The sequence below is a fragment of the Zingiber officinale genome, chromosome 2A (genome assembly GCF_018446385.1).
Source record: "Zingiber officinale cultivar Zhangliang chromosome 2A, Zo_v1.1, whole genome shotgun sequence".
Classification (NCBI taxonomy): domain Eukaryota; kingdom Viridiplantae; phylum Streptophyta; class Magnoliopsida; order Zingiberales; family Zingiberaceae; genus Zingiber; species Zingiber officinale.
Window position 1 is genome coordinate 48,245,083 of NC_055988.1, and position 27,904 is coordinate 48,272,986.

At 38.4% G+C, this 27,904-nt stretch overlaps 1 protein-coding gene and 1 long non-coding RNA gene across 2 annotated transcripts; both read right to left on the reverse strand.

Moving 5' to 3' along the window:
- Positions 1–1,785: 1,785 nt before the first annotated feature.
- On the reverse strand, positions 1,786–4,542 carry LOC122043658 (endonuclease 2-like). The gene is made up of 9 exons (XM_042604262.1): positions 3,750–4,542; positions 3,213–3,592; positions 3,014–3,121; positions 2,861–2,916; positions 2,705–2,788; positions 2,528–2,620; positions 2,381–2,448; positions 1,953–2,042; positions 1,786–1,855 (listed from the first exon to the last, which is right to left on the reverse strand). The coding sequence occupies exons 2-9, from the start codon at positions 3,502–3,504 to the stop codon at positions 1,786–1,788; spliced, it is 861 nt and encodes a 286-aa protein (XP_042460196.1). The 5' UTR covers positions 3,505–3,592; positions 3,750–4,542.
- Positions 4,543–25,246: 20,704 nt separating this feature from the next.
- On the reverse strand, positions 25,247–26,654 carry LOC122039626. The gene is made up of 2 exons (XR_006128279.1): positions 26,505–26,654; positions 25,247–25,459 (listed from the first exon to the last, which is right to left on the reverse strand). It is a non-coding gene; the product is annotated as an uncharacterized LOC122039626 (long non-coding RNA).
- Positions 26,655–27,904: the final 1,250 nt, after the last annotated feature.

The following is a 27,904-nucleotide window of genomic DNA, read 5'->3' on the forward strand; positions in this document are numbered from 1 at the left end:
TATACGACACTTATATAACGATCCATGATACTTTCTCATGGCGGGTCATTCAGTATACATTCTCCAATGCATACCCATGTGTCAACTTGATATCTCCATATCCATGACTTGTGAGATCAAGTCATCGAGTTGACCTACATGCTAGTATTATTGCATTAACATTGTCCCTGAATGTTAATACTCGACTAGGAATGATTAAGAGTAGTGTTCCCTATATCATCTCACTATCGATTCAACCAATCGATTGATATAGGTGAGAACCCTCTACTCAAGGACGTTATTATACTTAGTTTATTTGGCACTAATACAAGTAAGTATAATAACCAAAATAAAAAATACCTTTATTTATATAAGAATATGATATAATGAGTGTATAATACAATCATCAAATGATTGGCTCTTGGGTTCTAACTAACAATCTCCCACTAGCACTAGTGCCAATCAGTGTAGGCTCTAAGCCCCAATGACCTAGTGTGACCATCATGCTTCCTCTGTGCCAAAGCCTTGGTCAAGGGATCTGCGATGTTAGCCTCTGTAGGTACTCTGCATATCTTCACATCTCCTCTCTCGATAATCTCTCGAATGAGATGGAAGCGCCGTAGTATGTGTTTGGTCCGCTGGTGTGAACGAGGTTCCTTCGCCTGTGCTATTGCTCCATTGTTGTCACAATAGAGCTCAATAGGGTCAGCGATACTGGGAACCACCCCAAGTTCAGTGATGAACTTGTGGATCCAAACTGCCTCCTTTGCTGCCTCTGATGTAGCAATGTACTCGGCCTCTGTCGTACAATCAGCTACTGTGTCCTGTTTCAAACTCTTCCAGCTCACAGCACCACCATTAATGCAAAATACGAACCCTGAATGCGATCGGTAATCATCCTCACTACAAGAAAAAAGCCTTACAACAACGGTTTTTCACCGTTGTCGTAGCCCCTTTCTGACTGTTGTTAAAGGCTGTGTTGTTAAAGGGGGTACTCAAAGACAACGATTTTTAACCGTTGTCTTTGAAGACAAAGACAACAGTTTTTATAACGGTGAAAAACTGTTGTCTTTTCCTTCAAAGACAACAGTTTTTCACCGTTGTCTTTGAGCGTCTACCTTTAATAACAGGGTCTTCAACAACAGTTTTAACCTATTTACGACAACAGTGAAAAACCGTTGCCTTTTTTTGATAAAAAATAAAAAAAATATTAAAATTTATTATACAATTTTCTAGTATTATAAATCATTCAAAATACTAAATTTGTAAATAAAATTTAACATATAATTTTCTAACATTCGAAAATAATATTTACAACATTCCGAAGAAATTTCAAAAGCAGCCAACAAAATGACAACGACACTATTAAAACAAAGGTAGAACAACACAACATCCTAATCCTAGAAGAGTAACACAACATCCTAATCTTGATATCCAGTTTTGAAGAGTTGGATCATTTGAACTACTTTTACCATGTACAACACTAGAAGAGTAACAAAACACTGCTTCTTAATTCTCCTAATCCTTCATCTTCTTCATCCTTGCCATGTTTGCATCGTACTTGGATCGAAGTGGACCAAATAGATAAAGAAAGAAGATAAACTAGATGCCTTCATCTTCTTCATCCTTGCTTCTTAATTCTCCTAATCCTTCATCTTCTTCATCCTTGCTTCTTAATTCTCCTAATCCTTCAAACTCCACCTGTAAGAAGAAGATAAAGAAATGTCACTTGATCTAAACTAAATGCCTATGAATAATAAAAAAATCTGAAATCTCATAAAGTAGACTTAATTCATTAATAATGCATCATATTGAATGCCTCTCCATGACTAGCTTAATAGCCTGTGCTATAGACATGTCTTCATTTGTTTCATACCTGAGTTTGTTAGCCTGTAAACGTTGAACAGTTATTTCACAAGAGAAATATTTCCAAGTTATCAGCACTGCAGATATAAGGTTAATAAAGAACTTACCTCTTCCACAGAATGGTTTCAAACACCTTACCAACTTTTTCCACTAGATCTTGAGGCACTTGATGTCCATCACCATCAAAGAGTGCGTAGCTGAAAAATAGAAGTAAATTTGTCTCCATAAGATTATAGTCTCCATGATCAGTGATATCTGTTAGTTATTCAGTTAACCATTACCTCTACAAGTCATGATCATACAAGACAGAATTGTCACCAGAAGTCAGATTGATGTTAGGTTTTCTATCCCAACTGTGTAAGAAGTTACTTCCTTAGAATTGCAATCCCCTATCATTTTCATTTCATAGCTTAAGTGCAACGGTAAAATTATTGTCGCATGACCTGGTAATCACTGGTTCAAATTTAAGGAAACAAGAGGAATTTTGTGCACTGGGTTGTTTCTCTAATGAACACAGAGTGCAAATTCTACTTACACATCAGGACAAGCGACCTTGTTATTGCTGCATTTCTCCCATTTCACAACTTGATCAGACCACTCTCCCTGTTGTTCAACTAAAAGCTTTAATCAAAACTAACACAAAGACATCAAAAAAAAAAAAACTCACGGAAAATTATCTCACAGTGATGTTTTGTTTGAGTGCGTTGAGAAATTCCTCCACAACATTGTCGTAAAATCGATCTCCTGCTGTCTCAATAATATCTTTATCCCAGACCTGCATTGCAGCATATATCCGCACATGAAAATTAGTGTGAAAAATGGTGAAAGAGATTTTCAAAAAAATAAACCAAATTCCTACTTTATGGAGCTCTGATTTCCTTCTAAACCAACGCACTGGGATCGTATTTCCTCCTCTATCAGAAGTAAATCCTACATGAAGAGGCTAAACAATTCCGAATCGACATCAGTTGGTGCAAATAACTGAAGAAAGCAATTAAGAAATAGTCTCTTCTACCTGATGGATGTCACCCATTAAGTGAGAAAGGAATAGAAGTGCTTCAGTGAGATTATCTAGATTACAGGTAAAAAAAAACAGAGGAAATGAATTAAGTAGAAATGATATCAATATAACATAGGACATAGAAACTATCTTTGATATATTAATTACATTGTGATTCATCGGCAGAGCTTCCATAGGTGAGAAGCTGATTAGTATAATTAGTGATGGCACCTGAGACACACCTCCCTTTCACACCATCTTCATCTTTGCAATCCCCTGATCATAACCAACAACATATCATTGCTAATACTAGAACGATATTGTATGGACTAGAATAAACACAATCAAAGCATGCATGAACACTAACTGTTGTAATTATAAGTGCAAAGATCATCAGGGGTATCAATGTAGTGAAGTTCCGACGACCAATGGTATCGAAACTTGATTGTATCTGCCCAAGAGCAAAGGGTGCTTAGGTCGTTCTCTGCGTAGGCAGGGAGTAGTTCTTTAACCGCTGCAGCTGCTGACTCACTTAAACGATCCTGGGTAATCTGGCAAATAATCTGGTGGCCGACAATTCCCCATCCATAAGTGAAGGCTGGGAATGCTAAGAGCAGGAAGAAAGAGGCCAGCGTGTGAGAATTGAAGTAGAAGCCCATTTCTGTGATCTGGTGGTTGTGGCCTCAAATGAGATGAATCCGAGAGATTATATTGCAACACTTTTGAGTTCAGTCTTTGTCATATACACTGAAAGGGAAGGTGGAAGTAGACGAGCAAGAAAGTTAATGCAAAGCTGTAATTGTATTTTGAGGAAAGTTAATGCAAAGCTGTAATTGTATTTTGAGGCAAGAAACGCTTTGGCATGTAATGGAAACAAAAACACAAAAAAAAAAAAGAAGCATACCAGGCTGCTCCCAGGTTTTGGAGCAGGAGGGTCTCCTCCAACGGAAGCGAACGCTCCGCTAACGAGCTCGGAACCCCCTCAGACCAGATACACCCACCGCCATCCCCATGGAGGACCGACGTCGGCAACTCATCGGCGATGCGGAAACCGGCACCGTCGGGTCTATCGAGGACACCACGATGACGAAGATGGGGAATCTCATCCAATAGATTATCGATATCGAGCTCCTCCGCTCTCTTTCCCATTATCACGTCTCGCTCCTCCAAGAGTCTGGCAGAATCAGGAAAGAAACGGGATAAGAGGAGGATTAGGGTTCGACGACCAGGATTTGTGGCACGGGGAGCCTTCGCGGAGGCCAAGAAGAAGAGTGTGGAGCAAGAAGACGATAGAAGGGGCTTTATATAGAGGAATGCGAAGAGGGCGAGCCCAGAGTACCGCAGACGGCGAGAAGATGCAGGAGTATCTAGGGTTTTCGACGAGAAGATGCAGGAGGAAGAAGTAGAGGACACTTACTGTTAGTGGATTTCATGTCGGAGGTCTTGCCGGTGAGGGCGTCCTTAATGGACTCGTGGACTGCTGCTGCTCCTACGCGGCTCCGGTGAGCGAGAGATTGTGAGAAAAGAGAAAAGAGGGACGGATTGAGAAGATAAAAGGGTGGAATGCGGCGGCAAAAAACTTTCGGGGAGAGGGAAAGAAAAAAAGCGGGGCAAAAATTGGCGAAGGGGAAAAAACGGCGAAGGAAAAAAAAACACCAATATTCAACATCACTTAAGACAACGACTTTTAAAAACTGTTGTCGTAATCCCAAAAAAAAGCGCACATAGACAATAGTTTTCAAAAACTGTTGTTGTAGCATTTAAAAACCGTTGTCGTAGTCTTAAAAAAACATAAATAAACAACGGTTTTTAAAAACCGTTGTCGTAGGCCAAAAAAATTGCTAAAAGACAACGGTTTTGGTTAAAACCGTTGTTAAAAGGCAAAAAGACAACGGTTTGGTATAAAACCGTTGTCGTTTGAGTGTTGTTGAATGACGTTTTTCTTGTAGTGCCTGATCGGTCTGGAAGCTGGCATCACTGTAACCCTTTACAGTTAGCTCATCATTGCCTGCATATATCAAGAAATATTCTTTAGTCCTTCTCAAGTACTTAAGAATATTCTTGACCGCTATCCAGTGACTTTCACCTGGATCTGACTGGTATCTGCTCGTCATGCTTAAAGCATACGAGACATCAGGTCGAGTACATAGCATGGCGTACATGATAGATCCTATGGCTGAGGCATAAGAGATCTGATTCATGCGGTCTCTTTCCTCTCTAGAATAGGGACCTTGAGTCTTCGAAAGACTCATGCCATGTGACATCGGCAGAAATCCCTTCTTGGAGTTCTGCATGGCAAACCGAAGGAGTACCTTGTCAATGTATGTACTCTGACTTTGGCCAAGCAATCTCTTAGATCTATCTCTATAGATCTGTATCCCTAGAATGTGGGATGCTTCACCTAAGTCCTTCATTGAGAAACAAGTCCCTAGCCAAGTCTTGACAGACTGTAGCATAGGGATGTCCTTCCCAATGAGCAGTATGTCATCCACATACAATATGAGGAAGACAACTATGTCCCCTACAACATTCTTGTAGACACAAGGCTCATCTTCATTCTTGATGAAACCAAACTGTTTGATCGCATCATCGAATCGAAGATTCCAGCTTCGAGAAGCTTGCTTTAGTCCATAAATGGACCTATGCAACTTGCATACTCTGCTAGTATGCTTTGGATCTACAAAACCCTCAGGTTGTGTCATGTATACATCCTTGAGTAGGTTTCCATTCAGAAATGCAGTTTTGACGTCCATCTGCCAGATCTCGTAATCGTGGTAAGCTGCAATAGCAAGCATGATCCGAATGGACTTAAACATCGCTACTGGAGAAAAGGTTTCATTATAGTCAATACCATGAATCTGCTTGAAACATTTAGCTACCAAGCGACCCTTATAGATAAGTCCATCCATGTCAGTCTTTCTCTTAAAGACCCACTTGCACCCAATGGGTTTTACCCCTTCAGGTGGATCAACCAAAGTCCATACTTGGTTGGTGTACATGGATTCCATCTCGGATCTCATGGCCTCTAGCCATTTCTTGGAATCTGGTCTCATCATAGCTTCCTGATAGGTGGTAGGCTCATCATCTATGAGCACAACGTAATCATGGTCAGACAAGAGAAATGAGTATCTCTCAGGCTGACGACGTACCCTATCAGACCTGCGAAGAGGTATGTCTACTTGAACTGGTTGTTGTTCCTCAACTCTTTGTGGAACAACATCATCCACAACACTTTGTGGTTCCAGTTTAATTTCCATCGAGGCATCAGTGCTATTGTTCGCATCTTGAACTTCTTCAAGATCGAACGCGCTCCCACTAGTCTTTCTAGAAATAAAGTCCCTTTCTAGAAAGACCCCAGTCTTTGCCACAACTACCTTGTATTGACTGGGAATGTAGAAGTAATATCCCTTAGTTTCCTTGGGATATCCAATAAAATAGCACTTGACGAATTTGGGTCCTAACTTGTCTGAGACTTGATGTCGAACGTAAGCCTCACAACCCCAAATCCTCATGAAAGACACCTGGGCATCTCTCCCAGTCCATATCCTATATGGTGTCTTTATCACGACCTTTGATGGAACTCGGTTGAGTATAAAAGCTACCGTGTCTAGAGCATAGCCCCAAAGGAATGTCGGAAGATCTGTGTGACTCATCATAGATCGTACCATATCTAATAGGGTATGATTCCTCCTTTCGGATATACCATTCCACTGTGGTGTTCCAGGAGGAGTGAGTTGGGATAGGATCTCACACTCTGATAGATAGTCACGAAACTCATGGCTAAGGTATTCTCCACCTCGATCGGATCGAAATATTTTAATACTCTTGCCTAGCTGGTTCTGTACTTCATTCTTGAATTCTTTAAACTTTTCAAAGGATTCAGACTTATGTGTCATCAAGTACACATAACCATATCTACTGAAGTCATCAGTTAATGTGATGAAGTACCTATAACCACCTCTAGCAGCGACATTGAAAGGGCCACATACATCACTATGTATGAGTCCTAACAAATCAGTCGCTCTCTCGCTGTGCCCACTAAAGGGAGTCTTGGTCATCTTGCCTCGTAGGCATGACTCGCATATCTCATATGATTCTAAATCAAATGAGTCCAGCAAACCATTCTTATGGAGCTGGGATAAGCGCTTGTCATTTATATGACCTAAGCGACAGTGCCAGAGGTAGGTTTGGTTCTTGTCATTTGACTTGAACCTCTTGGTATTTATGTTATAGATAGGGCTCTCAAGGTCTAGAATATAGAGTCCGTTCATTAGAGGTGCACTACAATAGAACATATCATTTAAATAGACAGAACAACATTTGTTCTTTATTGTAAACGAAAATCCTTTCTTGTCCAAACAAGAAACTGAAATTATGTTCTTAGTTAAGGCAGACACATAACAACAATCATCTAATTCTAGTACAAGCCCAGAGGGTAGAGATAGATAGTAAGTTCCTACAGCAATAGCAGCAACCCGTGCTCCATTGCCTACTCGTAGGTCTACCTCACCCTTCGTCAATGCCCTGCTATTTCTCAACGCTTGTACATTAGTACAAATGTGCAAAGCACATCCGGTATCTAATACCCACGATGAAGAAATAGAGAGGTTGACTTCTATAACATGTATACCTAAAGTAGAAATCTTATTTCTCTTCTTCTTAAGGTCTTCCAGGTATTCTTTGGAGTTCCTCTTCCAGTGCCTTGCTTGTCCTTGATATAGGTGACAAAGATGTTCAACCATATCGTAAGCGCCCATCAACTCATGTTGCTTCTAAAGCTCAGAGTTCATGGTCGCGAGCATAAGACAGGACACATCTAATGCATCATCTTGATGCTTCTTGTAAGCATTTCGGTCTGCTCGCGTGGCAGTGGCAGGAGGAGCCTCCGGAATGGGCTGCTCCAGAACGTACAGTTTACGTTCTTGGGTGAGAACTATTCTCAGGTTCCTGTACCCGTCCAGGAAATTTGCTCCGTTGAGCTTGTCCTTCTTAAGTACAGATTGGAGGGAGAAGATGTTCGTATTCGACGTCATGGTAATCTACAACAGAAATAAATACAAAAATAAGTATCATATTCTTAATCATTTAATTAGGCCTTTAACTAAATGATGCTCCCACTGAATTCTATAATTCATGTGAGACAAGATCCACATCATACTAACCCTTGAGTTAGCTTTGGCTAATACGCCCAAGACTTAGTATGATTGGTAGGTAACGATTACCAATTACATCTCTATGAAACTCTTGTTTATAGGAAAAATATCTGCATTTATATTAAAACTCGAGTTTGCTTTAGCTAATACGCCTGAGAGTTAATATATATATGATTTTGACCTATCTTTCCAACCGTTGGAAGAATGCCTATAGTACTCGATCCAACCAAGTTAACTAGGAATACTCAATCTAATTGAGTTGTACTCACCCATGCGTTGATAGGAGGGACCAAGATTGTCCCTCCGTACCCTACCAAGATAGTATGTGTTGCTCTGCTTTGGCAGATTCAACAACAACATGCGATCAAGGTAGTGGTAGGTATCACGGCATGGTAGGCATTACGAGTTGACGTGATTTAGATATAATCTAAACGATGATGTGTATCATATACATGATAGATCTAATCTAATCGAAGGGTGCATCATGTGCACGACTTAGATCTAATCTAATCGTAAGGCACTAATTAATTACTTAATTAACTAGCATGCATCACATACACAGAACACAATTAATTAAATAATTAATCAAATAATTTTGTGATTATATCATGGCCCTACTACGATCTTCTCAAGCCAATGAGAAGATCGGATGGTCAACCTAAGGTCAACAACTTCTCAAGCTCCTTCCTTTGACCACCTCGTGTTGCTCGCGCCCTCCTCGTAACTCTGTCTCGAGTGGACTTCCACCGCTTCAAAATTTACATTACATTTTGAAACTCGAGTTATATTCGAGTCTAAATCTAATTTACAACATGAATAAAAGAGAAAGACACAACTCGTAGGTCGCGGAAAAATAAAAACATACAACACGCACATCACATCACGGCACGCAGGCCGTATTATGAATTACAACACAAATTATCCAATCAAATTGGGTCTTTGGGACATGACTATCACAAAAAATAATATATAATTCAAAATTATATATTTCTATAATTTTCTGTAATTTTTCTATAATTTTTTACAATTTTTACGAGTATAATTTCTCGGCGGTTCCGTTTAGCGGTTTTCGGGCGCAATCGCGGAACGAATCCTCTTGCGGGGCCAGGGGCAGCGCCCCTACCCGCGATCTAACCATCACGAGGGTTCCATTGCGATCTAACAGTGCCTTAGCCCACTGTCCCAAAAGGTTTTGGGGCGAAACTTGGCCGTTTTTGAAAAATCTTCCCGGTAGCGGAAGCCTACAAGAGCCGAAACACTTGTGCTTCGCTTCTACGAGAAAATTACCCATAAAAACTATAAAAAAACTAAATTTACAGAATATTACAGAACTGAAAAGTTTTCATAAAACACAAAATAAACTCGTATTCGTCTTTGCACGTGGCTCTGATACCATTGTTGGGTTTTTTCGGGCCGCAAAAACCGCGTTTTCGCGTTGCGGAAAGCCCGAAAGCCCCAAAGCCAACGGATCCGTGTAAAGAAAAATTTCTAAAACTACGAATACGAATTTTACACTCAAGATCTACAGTAGATAAGAGTTATACCTTGAAGCGTGCCCTCGCAAATCCCGCTCGTCCAACGGTACGCCGGATCTCGAAGTTATCAACGTAGACAACTCTCTAGTGATATCCACACGAACAAGAAGTGTTCTCTAACACTCAAGGATGGAGAAGAGAGCACCATAAGTGTTCTAGCACTTCTTGGGCTCTTAGGTAGGATTTGAAAGGAAGAAAAAGAGAGGATGCAAAAGGAATCTCATACACTCAAGAAGTAGTATCCTCCTTTGTGACCTTCACTCTTTCTTATTCTCTTGGAACTCACTCAACCACCTTCACCCTTGCTTAGAACTCACGGCAACAGCAGCAAGGAGGAAGAAAGACCAAGGAAGAAGATGAAGCAATTACCACTCATAAAATCCCACAAAATGAAAACCCCCTCCACCCTTTAGTGTGGCCGGCCACACACATAACTCCCTCATTTAATGTAGTCGGCCACATTAAATGGAATGGGAGGTGTAACCTCCATGAGGTGGCATACCTCATGAGGTGGAGATGATGTGGCAAGGTTAGTCATGCCATGTAGGATGAGTCAATCTTCATGATGTGGCAATGCATCAAGTCAAACTTGATGTTTCAACTTCCATTTGGTCAAGTCAAAATTGACCAATTCTCTTCCTTGTTGAGTCAAATCCAACCTTTGATTCAAGTCAATTTTAATTTAATGAATCTCAATTCATTAATATAAATTGACTCAATGAATCAAATTTAAATTAGACTCATTCAATAATTGAATCTAATTGAGTCTAACTCAATAAGTCTAATTTGAATCCAATCTTTGGTGCATCATATGAACCTAATCCAATTGGTTCATCATATGAACCTAATATCCATCCACTTGTTCTTTGTGTGTGACCTAATAGGTTCTTGTAACATTGGCAATGTTTCTAAACTTCTTTAGAAATATAAGCAATGAGCGGCATCTAGCAATACATCACTGCTACCCAAGTTACAAGAATGTTGAGATCCAACATCACCTTGTGACTACTAATTGTGACTCCTCACAATATGTGACATTGTCCTTCTATCCTAGACATCTAGATTGATCAATGTGAGGCATAGACTGTGTCATCCTCTAATCAATCTAAATCTTGAACTCCAAGTAGACTCACTCGATCAAATGAGCTCAACATCTCATGTTGACTCATTTGGACATGGCCATGCACTTCGTGGTCTAACTCTATCAAGAATACCGATGTCGCTCCCGTCATATGGGAGGGATAGATCCCATCTACATCACTCACATCCCCCTGCATAATTCGTTATATACCCAGTAATCACCTTTATAGTCCACCCAATTACGGGTGATGTTTGACGAAAGCAAAGTACATAACTCCTTATGTAGGGAACCATGGTGACTTCAGCTCTAAGGACCAATAGTCATACTAATAGTCATATGAGAAAGTATACGACACTCATATAACGATCCATGATACTTTCTCATGGCGGGTCATTCAGTATACATTCTCCAATGCATACCTATGTGTCAACTTGATATCTCCATATCCATGACTTGTGAGATCAAGTCATCGAGTTGACCTACATGCTAGTCTTATTGAATTAACATTGTCATACTAATAGTCACATGAGAAAGTATACGACACTCATATAACGATCCATGATACTTTCTCATGGCGGGTCATTCAGTATACATTCTCCAATGCGTACCCATGTGTCAACTTGATATCTCCATATCCATGACTTGTGAGATCAAGTCATCGAGTTGACCTACATGCTAGTCTTATTGCATTAACATTGTCCCTGAATGTTAATACTCTACTATGAATGATTAAGAGTAGTGTTCCCTATATCATCTCACTTTCGATTCAATCAATCGATTGATATAGGTGAGAACCCTCTACTCAAGGACATTATTATACTTTGTTTATTTGGCACCAATACAAGTAAGTATAATAACCAAAATAAAAAATGCCTTTATTTATATAAGAATATGATACAATGAGTCTATAATACAATCATCAAATGCTTGGCTCTAGGGCTCTAACTAACAGTTGTGTGGTCAACGATCTTCCGAGACGAGGACCACCTAACACCTTCTTCTTCTTCCTTCACGTTTCGGCCAAGCAAGACTTTCAAAGGATGAAGATCTTTTTCCACCAACCAAGCTCCAAGGATGCAAGCTTTCTCTCCTTCTTCTCCAAGCTAGGATCCGGCCACCACTTGATCTCCAAGAGAGAAGAGAGTTTCGGCCACAAGGATGGAGAGAAGAGAAAGGGAAAAACTGGCCACACCAAGGAAGAAAAGAGGGAGAAAAATAATAGAGGTTGTTCACCTTGAAGGCACCCAAAACCCCCTCTTTTATAATCCTTATCTTTGGCAAATAAGGAAATTTAATTACAATAAAATTTCCTTAACTTTCCTTTACATGAATTAATTAAGAAAAATTAAATAAAATTTCCTAATAGCTCATGTCATGGCCGACCACCTCATGGAAGAGCAAACAAGGTAATTTTCAATCAACCAATTAAAATTCCTTATTTGTTTCCGGAAATTTAAAAAAATAAAATTTCCTTTTAAAATCCCTTCATGGTTGATAAAAAGAAATTTCTATAATTTTAATTTTTCAACATGTGAATAATTTACAAAGAAGAAAAATAAAATATCCTTTCAATCTACAAATAAGGAAAGAGATTTAATCTCTTTTCTTAATCTTTTGTAGAAACTTATAAAAGAGATATTTTAATTTTTAATCTCTCCAATAAATTATATCTTCCACATAAGAAAATTTTAAAATTAAAATTCTTTTCTAATTTAATAGGGCCGGCCACCAAAGCTTGGGTTCAAGCTAGGGCCGGCCACCCATGGACCAAGGTTTGGCCGGCCCTAGCTTGGTTCTCAAGCTAGCTTGGCCGGCCCCTACACTATGGGTATGAAGGTGGGTATAGTACTCTATAACTAAGAGGATACGATAGGGACCGAGAGGAGGAATTGGTTTTGGTCTCCCGATAAAACTAAGCATCCCGTGTTCGCCCTGAACAAACAACTTAATTTTATCAATAATAATTCATTCCACTAGAGAACTATTATTGAAATACCGCACCAATCCCAAATTACATTTTTGGGCTCCTTCTTATTATGAGTGTGTTAATCTCCCTGTGTTTAAGATGTCGAATGTCCACTAATTAAGTGAGTTACTGACAACTCATTTAATTAATATCTTAGTCCAAGAGTAGTAGCACTCAACCTTATCGTCATGTCGGACTAAGTCCACCTGCAGAGTTTAACATGACAATCCTTATGAGCTCCTCTTGGGGACATTATCAACCTAGATCACTAGGACACAGTTTCCTTTTATAATCAACAACACACACTATAAGTGGTATCATTTCCCAACTTATCGGGCTTATTGATTTATCGAACTAAATCTCACCCATTGATAAATTAAAGAAATAAATATCAAGTATATGTGTTTGTTATTATATTAGGATTAAGAGCACACACTTCCATAATAACTGAGGTCTTTGTTCCTTTATAAAGTCAGTATAAAAGAAAACGACCTCTAATGGTCCTACTCAATACACTCTAAGTGTACTAGTGTAATTATATCGTTAAGATAAATTAATTCCTAATTGCACTACGACCTTCCAATGGTTTGTTCCTTTCCATTTTGGTCGTGAGCTACTGTTTATAATTTATCAGGTACTGATAATATTATCTTCTGTATGTGACACCACATACTATGTTATCTATAATATAAATTAATTTGAACAACTACAATCAAATGTAGATAATTTGACCAAATGTGATTCTTTATTCAAAATAAATGTTTACAAAAGCTTAGGCTTTCAGTATACACTCTAACACCTAGAGCATGGTATGAACGGTTATCCAATTACTTAACATCCAAAGGTTTTAATCAAGGTCACATAGATCTGACCCTATTTGTAAAAACTATAGAAAAAGACATCTTCATAGCTCAAATCTATGTTGATGATATAATTTTCGGATCAACTAACTCTAAATTTCTAAAAGAATTCGTTAAATTAATGAAAAATGAGTTTGAAATGAGTATGGTTGGAGAACTAAATTTCTTCTTAGGTTTACAAATTAAACAAACGAAAGATGGAATCTATATTTACTAAACTAAATATGCTAAAGAATTAATTAAAAAATTTGGCATGGAAAACTCAAAAATTATAAATACCCCAATGGCCACTAATATCAACATTGACTCTGACCCAGAAGGAAAATTAGTAGACCCAAAGTACTATAGAAGTATAATAGGAAGCCTACTCTACCTAACTGCAAGTCGACCAGATATAATATTTGCAGTTGGTATGTGCGCAAGATACCAGTCTTGTGCAAAAGAATCACATCTAACATATGTCAAAAAAATACTTAGATATATAAAAGACACCCTCAATATAGGACTTTGGTACCCTAGAACTAGCACCTTTGACCTAATTGGCTATTCTGACTCAGACTATGCCGGGTGCAAATTAGACAGAAAAAGTACAAGTGGTAGCTGCCAAATCCTAGGTCAGTGCCTAGTAAGTTGGTCAAGCATAAAGCAACATTGTGTTGCTCTATCCACCACTAAAGCTGAATACATAGCCCTAGGAGAGTGTGCCTCTCAACTTTTGTGGATGATGCATACCTTAAAAGACTATCAATTAGAATAAAAAAATACAAAAATATTAATTGATAATATAAGCTCAATCAATCTAAAAAAAAAATCTAATTCACCACTCTAAAACTAAACACATAGAGGTAAAGCACCACTTTGTAAGGGATCACGTAGCTAAAGGTGAACTTGCACTCAACTATGTTGAGTCCAAATCAAACCTAGCTGACATTTTCACAAAACCCTTACCTGAACTTGAGTTCAGTGCACTTAGAAGATAAATAGGAATGTGCTGGGTAGAATGGATGTTAATTTTCAAAATTCATTATCTTATTTCAAAACTTATTCTCTTATTCTTTTAAAAATATAGGAAAAAATAATGATTTTAAAATCCCTTTTTCTTAGAATTTTCAAAAATTGGACTTAGTTTAGGCTCTACCCTAGAAATCCTGTTCCCCTAGATTTAAGCCAGAGCATCTCACAAAACACCTAGGTATACCTTGCTTGTGTTTGAAAAACATAGAATGGTGTGAGATGCATAGGGTACAACCTGGACTCAAGAATGCTTATTTCTGTGCATCAATATGAGTCTGGGCGTTAAATAATTTATTAACAGTAATCAAGTCAAGTTTTCCAGCTCTAGTCAAATCTAACTGGACTAAATGACTTAACTCGACTAACCAAGTGAAAGCTGCTGCCCTCTAGGCAATCAGCAAGTAGCTAAAGGTTAGACAGTTGGTGAAGGAAATATAAAGTTTAAGCATACTTGTACTTTAGGGCTCTGATACCTGATCAAAAAAAATTTTGACTCATGCTTGGATTTAAGGACCAACCAATTTGATTAAATAAACTAAATTAAATATTTAGTCTCTCCCTCTTCGTCCTAAAACTTAAAAAGTTCTTACTCCTATGTTTTCAACAATAAATATTGTTTTTATTCAAATTAAGTTAAGTGTCTTTATTTTCAAAATTCAATGTTTGCAAAAAGCTTAGTTAAGTTATTCATAGAGAAACTTTCAAACTTTTTCAAACTTAGCCAACCTTTCAAATCCAACTTTTTATAAATTCTTGCTAAGATATTTTTACTTACCTAAAAGTATTAAAAATCATAGCTTTGCAAAATCTTTACTCATTGCTTTCAAAATATTTTTTTGCTAAGCAAAAAGAGACTTCAATTTCCTTTAAGATTTTTAAAATTTAGCTAAGTATATTTCAAAAAACAACTAAGTTTCAAAAGTGGCTAAAATCGTACTTTAACAGTCTACTATATTAGCCTTTTAAACTTAGGTGAAAATTTTTCCAAAGTCAATTTAGCTTTTATCCAGTCTTTCAAGCCTAATCTATTTTTCAATAAGAAAATTTAAAATTGCTTAAAACTGGCTTATTTTTTGATAAATGGCAAAGGGGGAGAGTAGGAAATTCAAAAGTAAAAATTCAAAAAAGCCTTGTATTAAGGGGGAGCGTCACAAAGTTTAAGTATTAGCTTAAGTTATGCTTTTATTTGAATTTATATACTTAAGCTTGCTCACTTAAAACCTTTTAAATATATTCATGCATTTGTTTTACTTAACTTTGAATTTGGGTTGCCAAAATAAAAAAGGGGGAGATTGTTGGTGCGGGATACATCCGACGATCAAACATGAGTTTTGATAATGGCAAATGATTCAAAGTTAAGGTGTGTTGTGATCTAACAAGTCTGTTAAGTGTTTCAGGAAAAGACCTAACTGTGGTTAGGCAAGTTAAAAACCCTAGGGGTGGTAACCCTAGGTCATAGGTGTTGGATTTTTCGGGCCGCGAAAACCGCTTTTCGCGTCACGGAAACCCCGAATCACCCAAAGCCGTAGATCCGTGCAAGGAAAAAAATCGAACGAAAATACGAGTACGAGTTTCAAAGACTCTAGATATACACTAGATGAGAGTTATACCTTCGAAGCGTGCCCTTTCGCGTTCCCGCTCATCCAAGGAATTGCCGGATCTCTAGAGTATCAAAATAGATACTCCTCTAGAAGTATCCACACGAGCACGTAGGTGGAGAAAACACACAAAAGGTGTGCTAGCACCTTGTGTGGTCACGGCAAGAGGAGGAAAGGGAGAGAGCTCTCTTGAGGAAGAAGGAGAAGAAGTAATGCCTTTAATGAAAATCAAATTTCATTCACAACACTTTTGTGTGGCCGGCCACTCCATGGAGTGTAACTCCCATTCCACATTAATCACAATTAATGTGAAGCCATTAAGAGGTGTTGTGTAACTCCTATGATGTGGCACATTATGAAGATGTGGACCATTACCATTGGTCCATATCTTGCCACCTCACAATGATGTGGCAAATGAGTAACCTCCACTCATTTAATGTGGCCAACCCACATTAAATGCAATGGAGGCTTGTAACCTCCATGAGGTGGCAAAACAAGATGATGTGGAACAACACTATTGGTCCACATCTTGCCACCTCACTCATGATGTGGCAAAGAGTCAAGTCAAACTTGACTCTTCCTCTTCCTCTCTAGTCAAGTCAAACTTGACTCAATATCTCTCATGGTTGATCTAATCTAACCATTTGATTCAAGCCAACTTAATATAATGAATCTAATTCATTAAATTAAATTGATCTAATGAGTCATAATCTAAATTAGACTCATTAAATACATGAATCAACTTGAGTCTAACTCAATTAGCCCAATTTAGATTACTCTTAATCCAATTTGATTCATCAAATGAATCTAATCCTCTTGGTTCATCATATGAACCAAATCTCCATCTAAATGTCCTAAGTGTGTGACCCTATAGGTTCTTGTAACGTTGGCAATGCCCTAAACCCATTTAGGAGCATAAGTAATGAACGGTATCTAGCAACACATCATTACTACCCAAGTTACAAGAAATGTTGAGATCCAACATCACCTTGTGACTACTAATTATGACTCCTCACAATATGTCACATTGTCCTTCTATCCTAGACATCTAGATTGATCAATGTGAGGCATAGACCGTGTCATCCTCTAATCAATCTAAATCTTGAACTCCAAGTAGACTCACTCGATCAAATGAGCTCAACATCTAATGTTGACTCATTTGGGCATGGCCATGCACTTCGTGGTCTCACTCTATCAAGAATACCGATGTCTCTCCCGTCATATAGGAGGGATAGATCCCATCTACATCACTCACATCCCTCTGCATAATTTGTTATATACCCAGTAATGGCCTTTATAGTCCACCCAGTTACGGGTGACGTTTGACGAAACCAAAGTACATAACTCCTTATGTAGGGATCTATGGTGACTTCAGGTCTAAGGACTAGTAGTCATACTAATAGCCACATGAGAAAGTATATGACACTCATATAATGATCCATGATACTTTCTCATGGCGGGTCATTCAGTATACATTCTCTAATGCATACCCATGTGTCAGCTTGATATCTCTATATCCATGACTTGTGAGATCAAGTCATCGAGCTGACCTACATGCTAGTCTTATTGTATTAACATTGTCCCTGAATGTTAATACTCGACTAGGAATGATTTAGAGTAGTGTTCCCTATATCATCTCACTATCGATTCAACCAATCGATTGATATAGGTAAGAACCTTCTACTCAAGGACGTTACTATACTTATTTTATCTGGCACTAATACAAATAAGCATAATAACCAAAACCAAATACCTTAATATATATACAAAAATATGATATACATGAGTCCATACAATCATCAAATGATTGGCTCTAGGGCTCTAACTAACAATCTCCCACTAGCACTAGTGCCAATCAGTATAGGCTCTAAGGCCTAATGACCTAGTGTGACCATCATGCTTTCTCTATGCCAAAGCCTTGGTCAAGGGATCTGCGATGTTAGCCTCTGTAGGTACTCTGCAAATCTTCACATCTCCTATCTCGATGATCTCTCGAATGAGATGGAAGCGCCGTAGTATATGCTTGGTCCGCTGGTGTGAGCGAGGTTCCTTCGCCTGTGCTATAGCTCCATTGTTGTCACAATAGAGCTCAACTGGGTCAGCGATGCTAGGAACCACCCCAAGTTCAGTGATGCATTGCTGCCTCTGATGCAGCAATATACTCGGCTTCTGTTATAGAATCAGCTACTGTATCCTGCTTCGAACTCTTCCAGCTGACAGCACCACCATTAATGCAAAATACGAACCCTGACTGTGATCGATAATCATCCTGATCGGTCTGGAAGATGGCATCACTGTAACCCTTTACAGTTAGCTCATCATTGCCTCCATATATCAAGAAATATTCTTTAGTCCTTCTTAAGTACTTAAGAATATTATTGACCGCTATCCAGTGACTTTCACCTGGATCTGACAGGTATCTGCTCGTCATGCTAAAAGCATACGAGACATCAGGTCGAGTACATAGCATGGCGTACATGATCGATCCTATGGCTGAGGCATAAGGGATCTGATTCATGCGGTCTCTCTCCTCTCTAGAAGAGGGACCTTGAGTTTTCGAAAGACTCACGCCATGTGACATCGGCAGAAATCCCTTCTTGGAGTTCTGCATGGCAAACCGAAGGAGTACCTTGTCAATGTATGTACTCTGACTTAGGCCAAGCAATCTCTTAGATCTATCTCTATAGATCTGAATCCCTAGAATGCGGGATGCCTCACCTAAGTCCTTCATTGAGAAGCAACTCCCTAGCCAGGTCTTGACAGACTGAAGCATAGGGATGTCCTTCCCAATGAGTAATATGTCATCCACATACAATATGAGGAAGACAACTATATCCCCTACAACCTTCTTGTAGACACAAGGCTCATCTTCGTTCTTGATGAAACCAAACTGTTTGATCGCATCATCGAATCGAAGATTCCAGCTCCGAGAAGCTTGCTTTAGTCCATAAATGGACCTATGCAGCTTGTTAGTATGCTGTGGATCTACAAAACCCTCAGGTTGTGTCATGTACACATCCTCGAGTAGGTTTCCATTCAGAAACGCGGTTTTGACATCCATCTGCCATATCTCATAGTCATGGTAGGCTGCAATAGCAAGCATGATCCGAATGGACTTAAACATCGCTACTGGATAAAAGGTTTCATCATAGTCAATACCATGAATTTGCTTGAAACCTTTAGCTACCAAGCGACCCTTATAAATAAGTCCATCCATGTCAGTCTTTCTCTTAAAGACCCACTTACACCCATTGGGTTTTACCCCTTCAGGTGGATCAACCAAAGTCCATACTTGGTTGGTGTACATGGAATCCATTTCGGATCTCATGGCTTCTAGCCATTTCTCGGAATCTGGTCTCATCACAGCTTCCTGGTAGGTGGTAGGCTCATCCTCTATGAGCGTAACGTCATCATGGTCAGACAAGAGAAACGAGTATCTCTCAGGCTGACGACGTACCCTATCAGATCTGCGAAGAGGTATGTCTACTTGAACTGGTTGTTGTTCCTCAACTCCTTGTGGAACAACATCATCCACAACACTTTGTGGTTCTAGTTCAACTTCCATCGAGGCTTCAGTGCTATTGTTTGCATCTCGAACTTCTTCAAGATCGAACGTACTCCCACTAGTCTTTCTAGAAACAAAGTCCCTTTCTAGAAAGACCCCAGTCTTTGCCACAACTACCTTGTGCTGACTGGGAATGTAGAAGTAATATCCCTTAGTTTCCTTGGGATATCCAATAAAATAGCACTTGTCGGATTTGGGTCCTAACTTGTCTGAGACTTGACATCGAACGTAAGCCTCACAACCCCAAATCCTCATAAAAGACACCTGGGCATCTCTCCCAGTCCATATTCTATATGGTGTCTTTATCACGGCCTTGGATGGAACTCGGTTGAGTATAAAAGCTGCCGTGTCTAGAGCATAGCCTCAAAGGTATGTCGGAAGATCAGTCTGACTCATCATAGATCGTACCATATCTAATAGGGTACGATTCCTCCTTTCGGATACGCCATTCCATTGTGGTGTTCCAGGAGGAGTGAGTTGGGATAGAATCCCACACTCAGCTAGGTAGTCACGAGACTCATGGCAAAGGTATTCTCCACCTCGATCTGATCGAAGTATCTTAATACTCTTGCCAAGCTAGTTCTGTACTTCATTCTTGAATTCTTTGAACTTTTCAAAGGATTCAGACTTATGTGTCATCAAGTACACATAACCATATCTACTGAAATCATCAGTAAATGTGATGAAGTATCTATAACCGCCTCTAGCAGCGACATTGAAAGGGCCACATACATCACTATGTATGAGTCCTAACAAATCAGTCGCTCTCTCGCTGTGCCCACTAAAGAGAGTCTTGGTCATCTTGCCTCGCAGGCATGACTCACATATCTCATATGATTCAAAATCAAATGAGTCCAGCAAACCATCCTTATGGAGCTGGGATAAGCGCTTGTCATTTATATGACCTAAGCGACAGTGCCAGAGGTAGGTTTGGTTTATATCATTTGACTTGAACTGCTTGGTATTTATGTTATAGATAGGGCTCTCAAGGTCTAGAATATAGAGTCCGTTTATTAGAGGTGCACTACAATAGAACATATCGTTTAAATAGACAGAACAACATTTGTTTTTTATTATAAATGAAAATCCTTTCTTGTCCAAACAAGAAACTGAAATTATGTTCTTAGTCAAGGGAGGCACTTAACAACAATCATCTAATTCTAGTACAAGCCCAGAGGGAAGAGATAGATGGTAAGTTCCTACAGCAATAGCAGCAACCCGTGCTCCATTGCCTACTCGTAGGTCTATCTCACCCTTTGTCAATGCACTACTATTTCTCAGCGCTTGTACATTAGTACAAATGTGCGAAGCACATCCGGTATCTAATACCCACGACGAAGAAATAGAGAGGTTGACTTCTATAACATTTATACCTGAAGTAGAAATCTTATTTCTCTTCTTGTTAAGATATTCCAGGTATTCTTTGGAGTTCCTCTTCCAGTGCCTTGCTTGTCCTTGATATAGGTGACAAAGATATTCAACCATATCGTAAGCGCTCATCAACTCATGTTGCTTCTGAAGCTCAGAGTTCATGGTTGCGAGCATAAGACAGGACACATCTAATGCGTCATCTTGATGCTTCTTGTAAGCATCTCGGTCTGCTCGCGTGGCAGTGGCAGGAGGAGCCTCCGGAATGGGCTGCTCCAGAATGTACAGTTTACGTTCTTGAGTGAGAACTATTCTCAGGTTCTTGTACCAGTCCAGGAAATTTGCTCCGTTGAGCTTGTCCTTCTTAAGGACAGAACGCAGGGAGAAAGAATTCGTATTCGACGTCATGGTTATCTACAACAGAAAATTTGCAGAAATAAATATCATATTCTTTTAAAATCATTTAATTAGGCCTATAACTAAATGATGCTCCCACTGAATACTATAATTCTTGTGGGACAAGATCCACATCATACTAACCCTTGAGTTAGCTTTGGCTAATACGCCCAAGACTTAGTATGATCGGTAGGTAACGATTACCAATTACATCTCTATGCAACTCTTGTTTATAAAATCAATATCCGCATTTATATTAAAACTCGAGTTAGCTTTGGCTAATACGCCCGAGAGTTAATATAGATGTGATTTTGACCTATCTTTTCCAACTGTTGGAGGAATACCTATAGTTGACTCGATCTAACCGAGCAACTAGGAATACTCAATCTAATTGAGTTTGTATTCACCCATGCGTTGATAGGCGGGACCAAGATTGTCCCTCCGTACCCTACCAAGATAATATGTATTGCTCTGCTTTGGCAGATTCAACAATACATGTGATCGAGGTAGTGATAGGTATCACGGCACGGTTAGGCATTTAGAGTTGGTTCGATCAAGATCTAATCTAATCGAAAAGGATGCATCTTGTGCATGACTTAGATCTAATCTAATCGCAAGGGTGCATCATGTGCACGACTTAGATCTAATCTAATCGAAAGACACTAATTAATTAACTACTTATTAAATATGCATCACATACACAAGCAATTAATTAATCTATTTGTGATTTAGTCATGACCCTACTACGATCTTCTCAAGCCAATGAGAAGATCTATTGGTCAACCTAGGGTCAACAGCTTCTCCAAGCTCCTCCCTTTGACCACCTTGTGTTGCTCGTGCCCGCCTCGGAACTCCGTCTCGTGTGGACCCTCCACCGCTCCAATTTGTACATTACAATTTGAAACTTGAGTTACATTCGAGTCTAAATCTAATTTACAACAAGAATATATGAGAAGGCACGACGCGCAGGTCGCGAATATAATACAACACTCGCAAACACATAACGGCACGCAGGCCGTATTATGAATTACAACACAATCCAATCACATTGGGTTTTTGGGCCATGACTATCACAAAATTAATATATAATTCAAAATTATATATTTTCTTAATTTTCTGTAATTTTAAAATTAATTTTTTACAATTTTTACGAGTAAAATTTCCCGCCGGACCCGTTTAGCGGTTTCGGGCGCAATCGCAGAACGGATCCCCTTGCGGGGCCAGGGGCAGCGCCCCTACCCGCGAGGGTTCCTTTGCGATCCAACAGCGCCTAAACCCGCTGTCCCAAAACGATTTGGGCCGAGACATTGCCGTTTCGGAAAATTCTTCCCGGCGGGTTCGTTTTTAGCGATTTCGGGTGCAATCGCGGAGCAAATCCCCTTGCGGGGTTAGGGGCAGTACCCCTACCCGCGATCTAACCATCGCGAGTTGCTCCTAAGCGATCTAATGGCACCCAAGCCCGCTGTCCCAAAAAATTTTGGGGCGAAACGAAGTCGTTTTGGAAAAATCTTTCCGGTAGCCGAAGCCTACAAGCGACTAAACACTTGTGCTTCGATTACTCGAGAAAAATACTCATAAAAACACAAAAATCATAATTTTACAGAAAATTACAGAAACTTTAGTTTTCATAAAACCAAAAAACAAACTTGTACTCGCCTTGCACGTGGATCTGATACCACTGTTAGGTTTTTCGGGCCGCGAAAACCGCTTTTCGCGTCGCGGAAACCCCGAATCACCCAAAGCCGTAGATCCGTGCAAGGAAAAAAACCGAACGAAAATACGAGTTTCAAAGACTCTAGATCTACACTAGATGAGAGTTATACCTTCGAAGCGTGCCCTTTCGCGTTCCCGCTCGTCCAAGGAATTGCCGGATCTCTAGAGTATCAAAATAGATACTCCTCTAGAAGTATCCACACGAACACGTAGGTGGAGAAAACACACAAAAGGTGTGCTAGCACCTTGTGTGGTCACGGCAAGAGGAGGAAAGGGAGAGAGCTCTCTTGAGGAAGAAGAAGAAGAAGTAATGCCTTTAATGAAAATCAAATTTCATTCACAACACTTTTGTGTGGCCGGCCACTCCATGGAGTGTAACTCCCATTCCACATTAATCACAATTAATGTGAAGCCATTAAGAGGTGTTGTGTAACTCCTATGATGTGGCACATCATGAAGATGTGGACTATTACCATTGGTCCACATCTTGCCACCTCACAATGATGTGGCAAATGATCCTCCACTCATTTAATGTGGCCAACCCACATTAAATGCAATGGAGGCTTGTAACCTCCATGAGGTGGCAAAACAAGATGATGTGGAACAACACTATTGGTCCACATCTTGCCACCTCACTCATGATGTGGCAAAGAGTCAAGTCAAACTTGACTCTTCCTATTCCTCTCTAGTCAAGTCAAACTTGACTCAATCTCTCTCATGGTTGATCTAATCTAACCATTTGATTCAAGCCAACTTAATATAATGAATCTAATTCATTAAATTAAATTGATCTAATGAGTCATAATCTAAATTAGACTCATTAAATACATGAATCAACTTGAGTCTAACTCAATTAGCCCAATTTAGATTACTCTTAATCCAATTTGATTCATCAAATGAATCTAATCCTCTTGGTTCATCATATGAACCAAATCTCCATCTAAATGTCCTAAGTGTGTGACCCTATAGGTTCTTGTAACGTTGACAATGCCCTAAACCCATTTAGGAGCATAAGTAATGAGCGGTATCTAGCAACACATCATTACTACCCAAGTTACAAGAAATGTCGAGATCCAACATCACCTTGTGACTACTAATTGTGACTCCTCACAATATGTGACATTGTCCTTCTATCCTAGACATCTAGATTGATCAATGTGAGGCATAGACCGTGTCATCCTCTAATCAATCTAAATCTTGAACTCCAAGTAGACTCACTCGATAAAATGAGCTCAACATCTAATGTTGACTCATTTGGGCATGGCCATGCACTTCGTGGTCTCACTCTATCAAGAATACCGATGTCTCTCCCGTCATATAGGAGGGATAGATCTCATCTACATCACTCACATCCCTCTGCATAATTTGTTATATACCCAGTAATCGCCTTTATAGTCCACCCAGTTACGGGTGATGTTTGACGAAACCAAAGTACATAACTCCTTATGTAGGGATCTATGGTGACTTCAGGTCTAAGGACTAGTAGTTATACTAATAGCCACATGAGAAAGTATATGACACTCATATAACGATCCATGATACTTTCTCATGGCGGGTCATTCAGTATACATTCTCTAATGCATACCCATGTGTCAGCTTGATATCTCTCACTACAAGAAAATTAGCCTATCATGACACACATAAATGTCCTTATTACATATTTATGGTGACACTAACGTTTTGGTGACATCTATCAAAAACGCCCTATAAAGTGATGTCGTCTTAGACCCTCCTCAATTTCCTGACATTTTATAATGTTGTTATACAATATCAATGCTAACATAAAAAGTGTCCTAATTTAAAGACATAACGACACTTTAAAATGTCAAGAAAAGTCTTTTTTATGGACATTTATATATGTCGTGTTATCAGCATAACAATGATAAATCTAAATGTCACCAAAACTCATTTATTATGGTATTTATATTTTTTATAAGGACAATAAAAAATGTCAGTATAGATAATTTATAGATTCATTTTAAATGTCACCTTAACTAATCTATTATGACAATAGCAAATGTCATTATAATAATTTATAAATATATTTAAAATGATCATTAATATTTATATAGAATATATAACATGAATTCAATATTTGCACATCATCACAATCCATCCACCATTTAGAATAGAAAAAAATTATAAAATATTATTTAAAGTGCAAATAGATAATCTAAATTCATCCAACAAATATTTGAGTCAAAGTTACAAATGCAAACTAACGACAAGTTCTTTACATCCAAAACTAACAACACACTGCACTCAAAATATTAAGTTTTAGAACAGAGTTTTATAAAATAAAAACTAACTAGGCAGACCATCTTCAACCGTCGTATAGCTTCACAAAAATCCAAGTACCTATCACCTATAAATACAATGAATAAATCTGTATTAGTGAAATAAAACAATGAAGACAAAAGTTAATAAAAATAATGATAAAAATTAAATATCATACCAAACGAGAAAATGTAAAGTATCATTTCAAGATCTCCTAATAGTAATCTTCGTTTACTGTTAACTGCAAATGCATTTCATATTTATTTAAAATTATAATTACATGATAAATATAAAAAATTAATAATATTTCAATGAAAAATAGAAAATATACCAGACGATAAGGCCAAGATATCATTCCTCCAAGTGCATCCTCAAACTTTTGTAAAAGATCATAAGGTCTAATTAAACTCTCTTCTGGTTCCAGGACAACTTATATTCTTACTTCACACCAATTTGGTCCTAGTGCTTGTCTCCCTACTATAGTATTTGGATCCATGCTATGGACCACTCCTTTTGCCACAATTTTCGTTGAATCAAATAAAATTTTGATCAAAACAGAGCATCCAATCTATATAAAAGTGTAAAAGAGTTAAAACTTTAAAGAGTTTGAAGATGTGTGAAATGCATAATAAAAATGAAATTAAATAAAACTTACTCGTAAAGATGGATGATGAGGAACAGACATTTGTGGATTACTATTTGGTGATGTGTGTTGATTACTATTGCAATTTGAAAAATGACTCTGGTTTGATTGATCAGAAATTTTAGCTTCTAACATTGCAATATGTTGGCCTTGCTTTTTAATTTGCTCATCCATTTTTTCTAATTTTGTCTGTTGTTCCATCACTAGTCGATTGCATGTGCCACGACTAGGAACTTCTCCCCACAAATCAGATGGACTAACACCATCACCAAGCATACGTACTCGACCAGGTCTATCTGGTCCCATGATTTGAGCAAATATATCATTCTGATTCACTGGATCATTGGAATCTTCAGGAAATTGATTTGTTAATTCATTCATTGCGGCCTTTATCAAAACATAACATGTTGATACATATTAAATATATAATGATAATTAAAATAAATTATTTTTTTGCTACAACATAGTTGAAGAGTATAAAATAGCTTACCAATCTTTCTGCTACAATATTACTTGAAGGACTTCCATTGGCATGAGTAAAGCAAGTCTGGAATAATTCAACTCGTGATGGAGGGTGACCCTTTTCTTTTTCCTGCAAATATTCAAGTTCATCCCAATTTAAATGGCATGTTTTCCACCTTCAGTTACTTCAATAACACTACTCAACAAAATATAATAAAGCTAATCAACAGAAATATGTTTTCCACAGAACATCAAATGCAAAAATATGGGAGCAAAAAAACATCAAATATGCAGAAATATGCAGAATATCAATATGCAGAAATATTATATTATCTTAACTAATCAACAGAATCTAATAAAGCAAAAAAAAATGCACAAAAAAAAATGCACGGGCAGATGGCATCTAGGCAGATGGGAGCACGGGCAGACATACTACAAGTCAAATGAATGGACAAAAAAAAAAGCACGGGCAGATGGCATCTAGGCAGATGGGAGCACGGGCAGACATACTACAAGTCAAATGTGAGTTTCAAACATGTCAAACTTATTAGATGGGAGAAGCAGCAGCTAAAAAAAACAAAAATTATATATAAGTTTCAGCAGCAGCAGTAAATGCACGGGCAGACATCCGTAGCTGATCAGATGCTTTTCTACCATTCAGAGACATTATATATGAGTTTCAAAGTCTGAAGTGCATGTAGGTACTTTATGACTTCAAACTATCATAAACTACCTTGCTACTAAGGTCGAACACTCATAATATACAAACAAAAGCATATATAGTAAATTATTCTCTAAATCATTTTAAGTTTGGGGATAATAAACTCGTATAGAATTATAATGTGAATAAGAAGAATTACCAATTTGTGTTGCACTTGAGCAAAAGATGTCCTTCCAGTGGTTTGATGCATTATCTTGTGCTTTCTGGCAGCTTTATTTTTTTCGCACATTTCCTAATATATCAAAATAAAAATCTACATACGATTAGAATCAAATTATATTCTAAATAAAAAGATATTGTCTACCTTTGATTTTTCTTTGTTCCAAAAAGTAATTAGTCCCATATACTGTTCAGCATGAGCTCTTTCATCTCTCTGTTCTAAAAGGACTTGAATTGATAATTCAGGATTATAGTACTTCTTTTTAAGTTCTGACTTCCAGTTTCTCCATTTTTTTGCTATTGAGCGTAGTGTCCAATTTTCTGTCCCCGGAGGAAGATCATACTTTTCCTACCAAAAATATTTAGATAAATTATTTCTCCATGAGCTACCCAGTGAGTATATCCTTTGATAAATCCATCAACCGTCAAATGATCATAAGCAACCTCTCTTGAAACAAATATACCAATCTTACACCGCACACAAGGGCATAAAATCATTCCATTTATGTTAGCATTAGAAAATGCAAATTGTAAGAAACACTCAACTC

Coding starts and splice junctions, on each gene's coding strand:
- LOC122043658 (XM_042604262.1), bottom strand. CDS start 3,504: ATGGGCTTCTACTTCAATTCTCACACGCTGGCCTCTTTCTTCCTGCTC. Junction 2,917..3,013: donor CTCTGCCGATGAATCACAAT/GTAATTAATATA, acceptor CCTGTAATCTAG/ATAATCTCACTGAAGCACTT. Junction 2,449..2,527: donor CACTCAAACAAAACATCACT/GTGAGATAATTT, acceptor GTTGAACAACAG/GGAGAGTGGTCTGATCAAGT.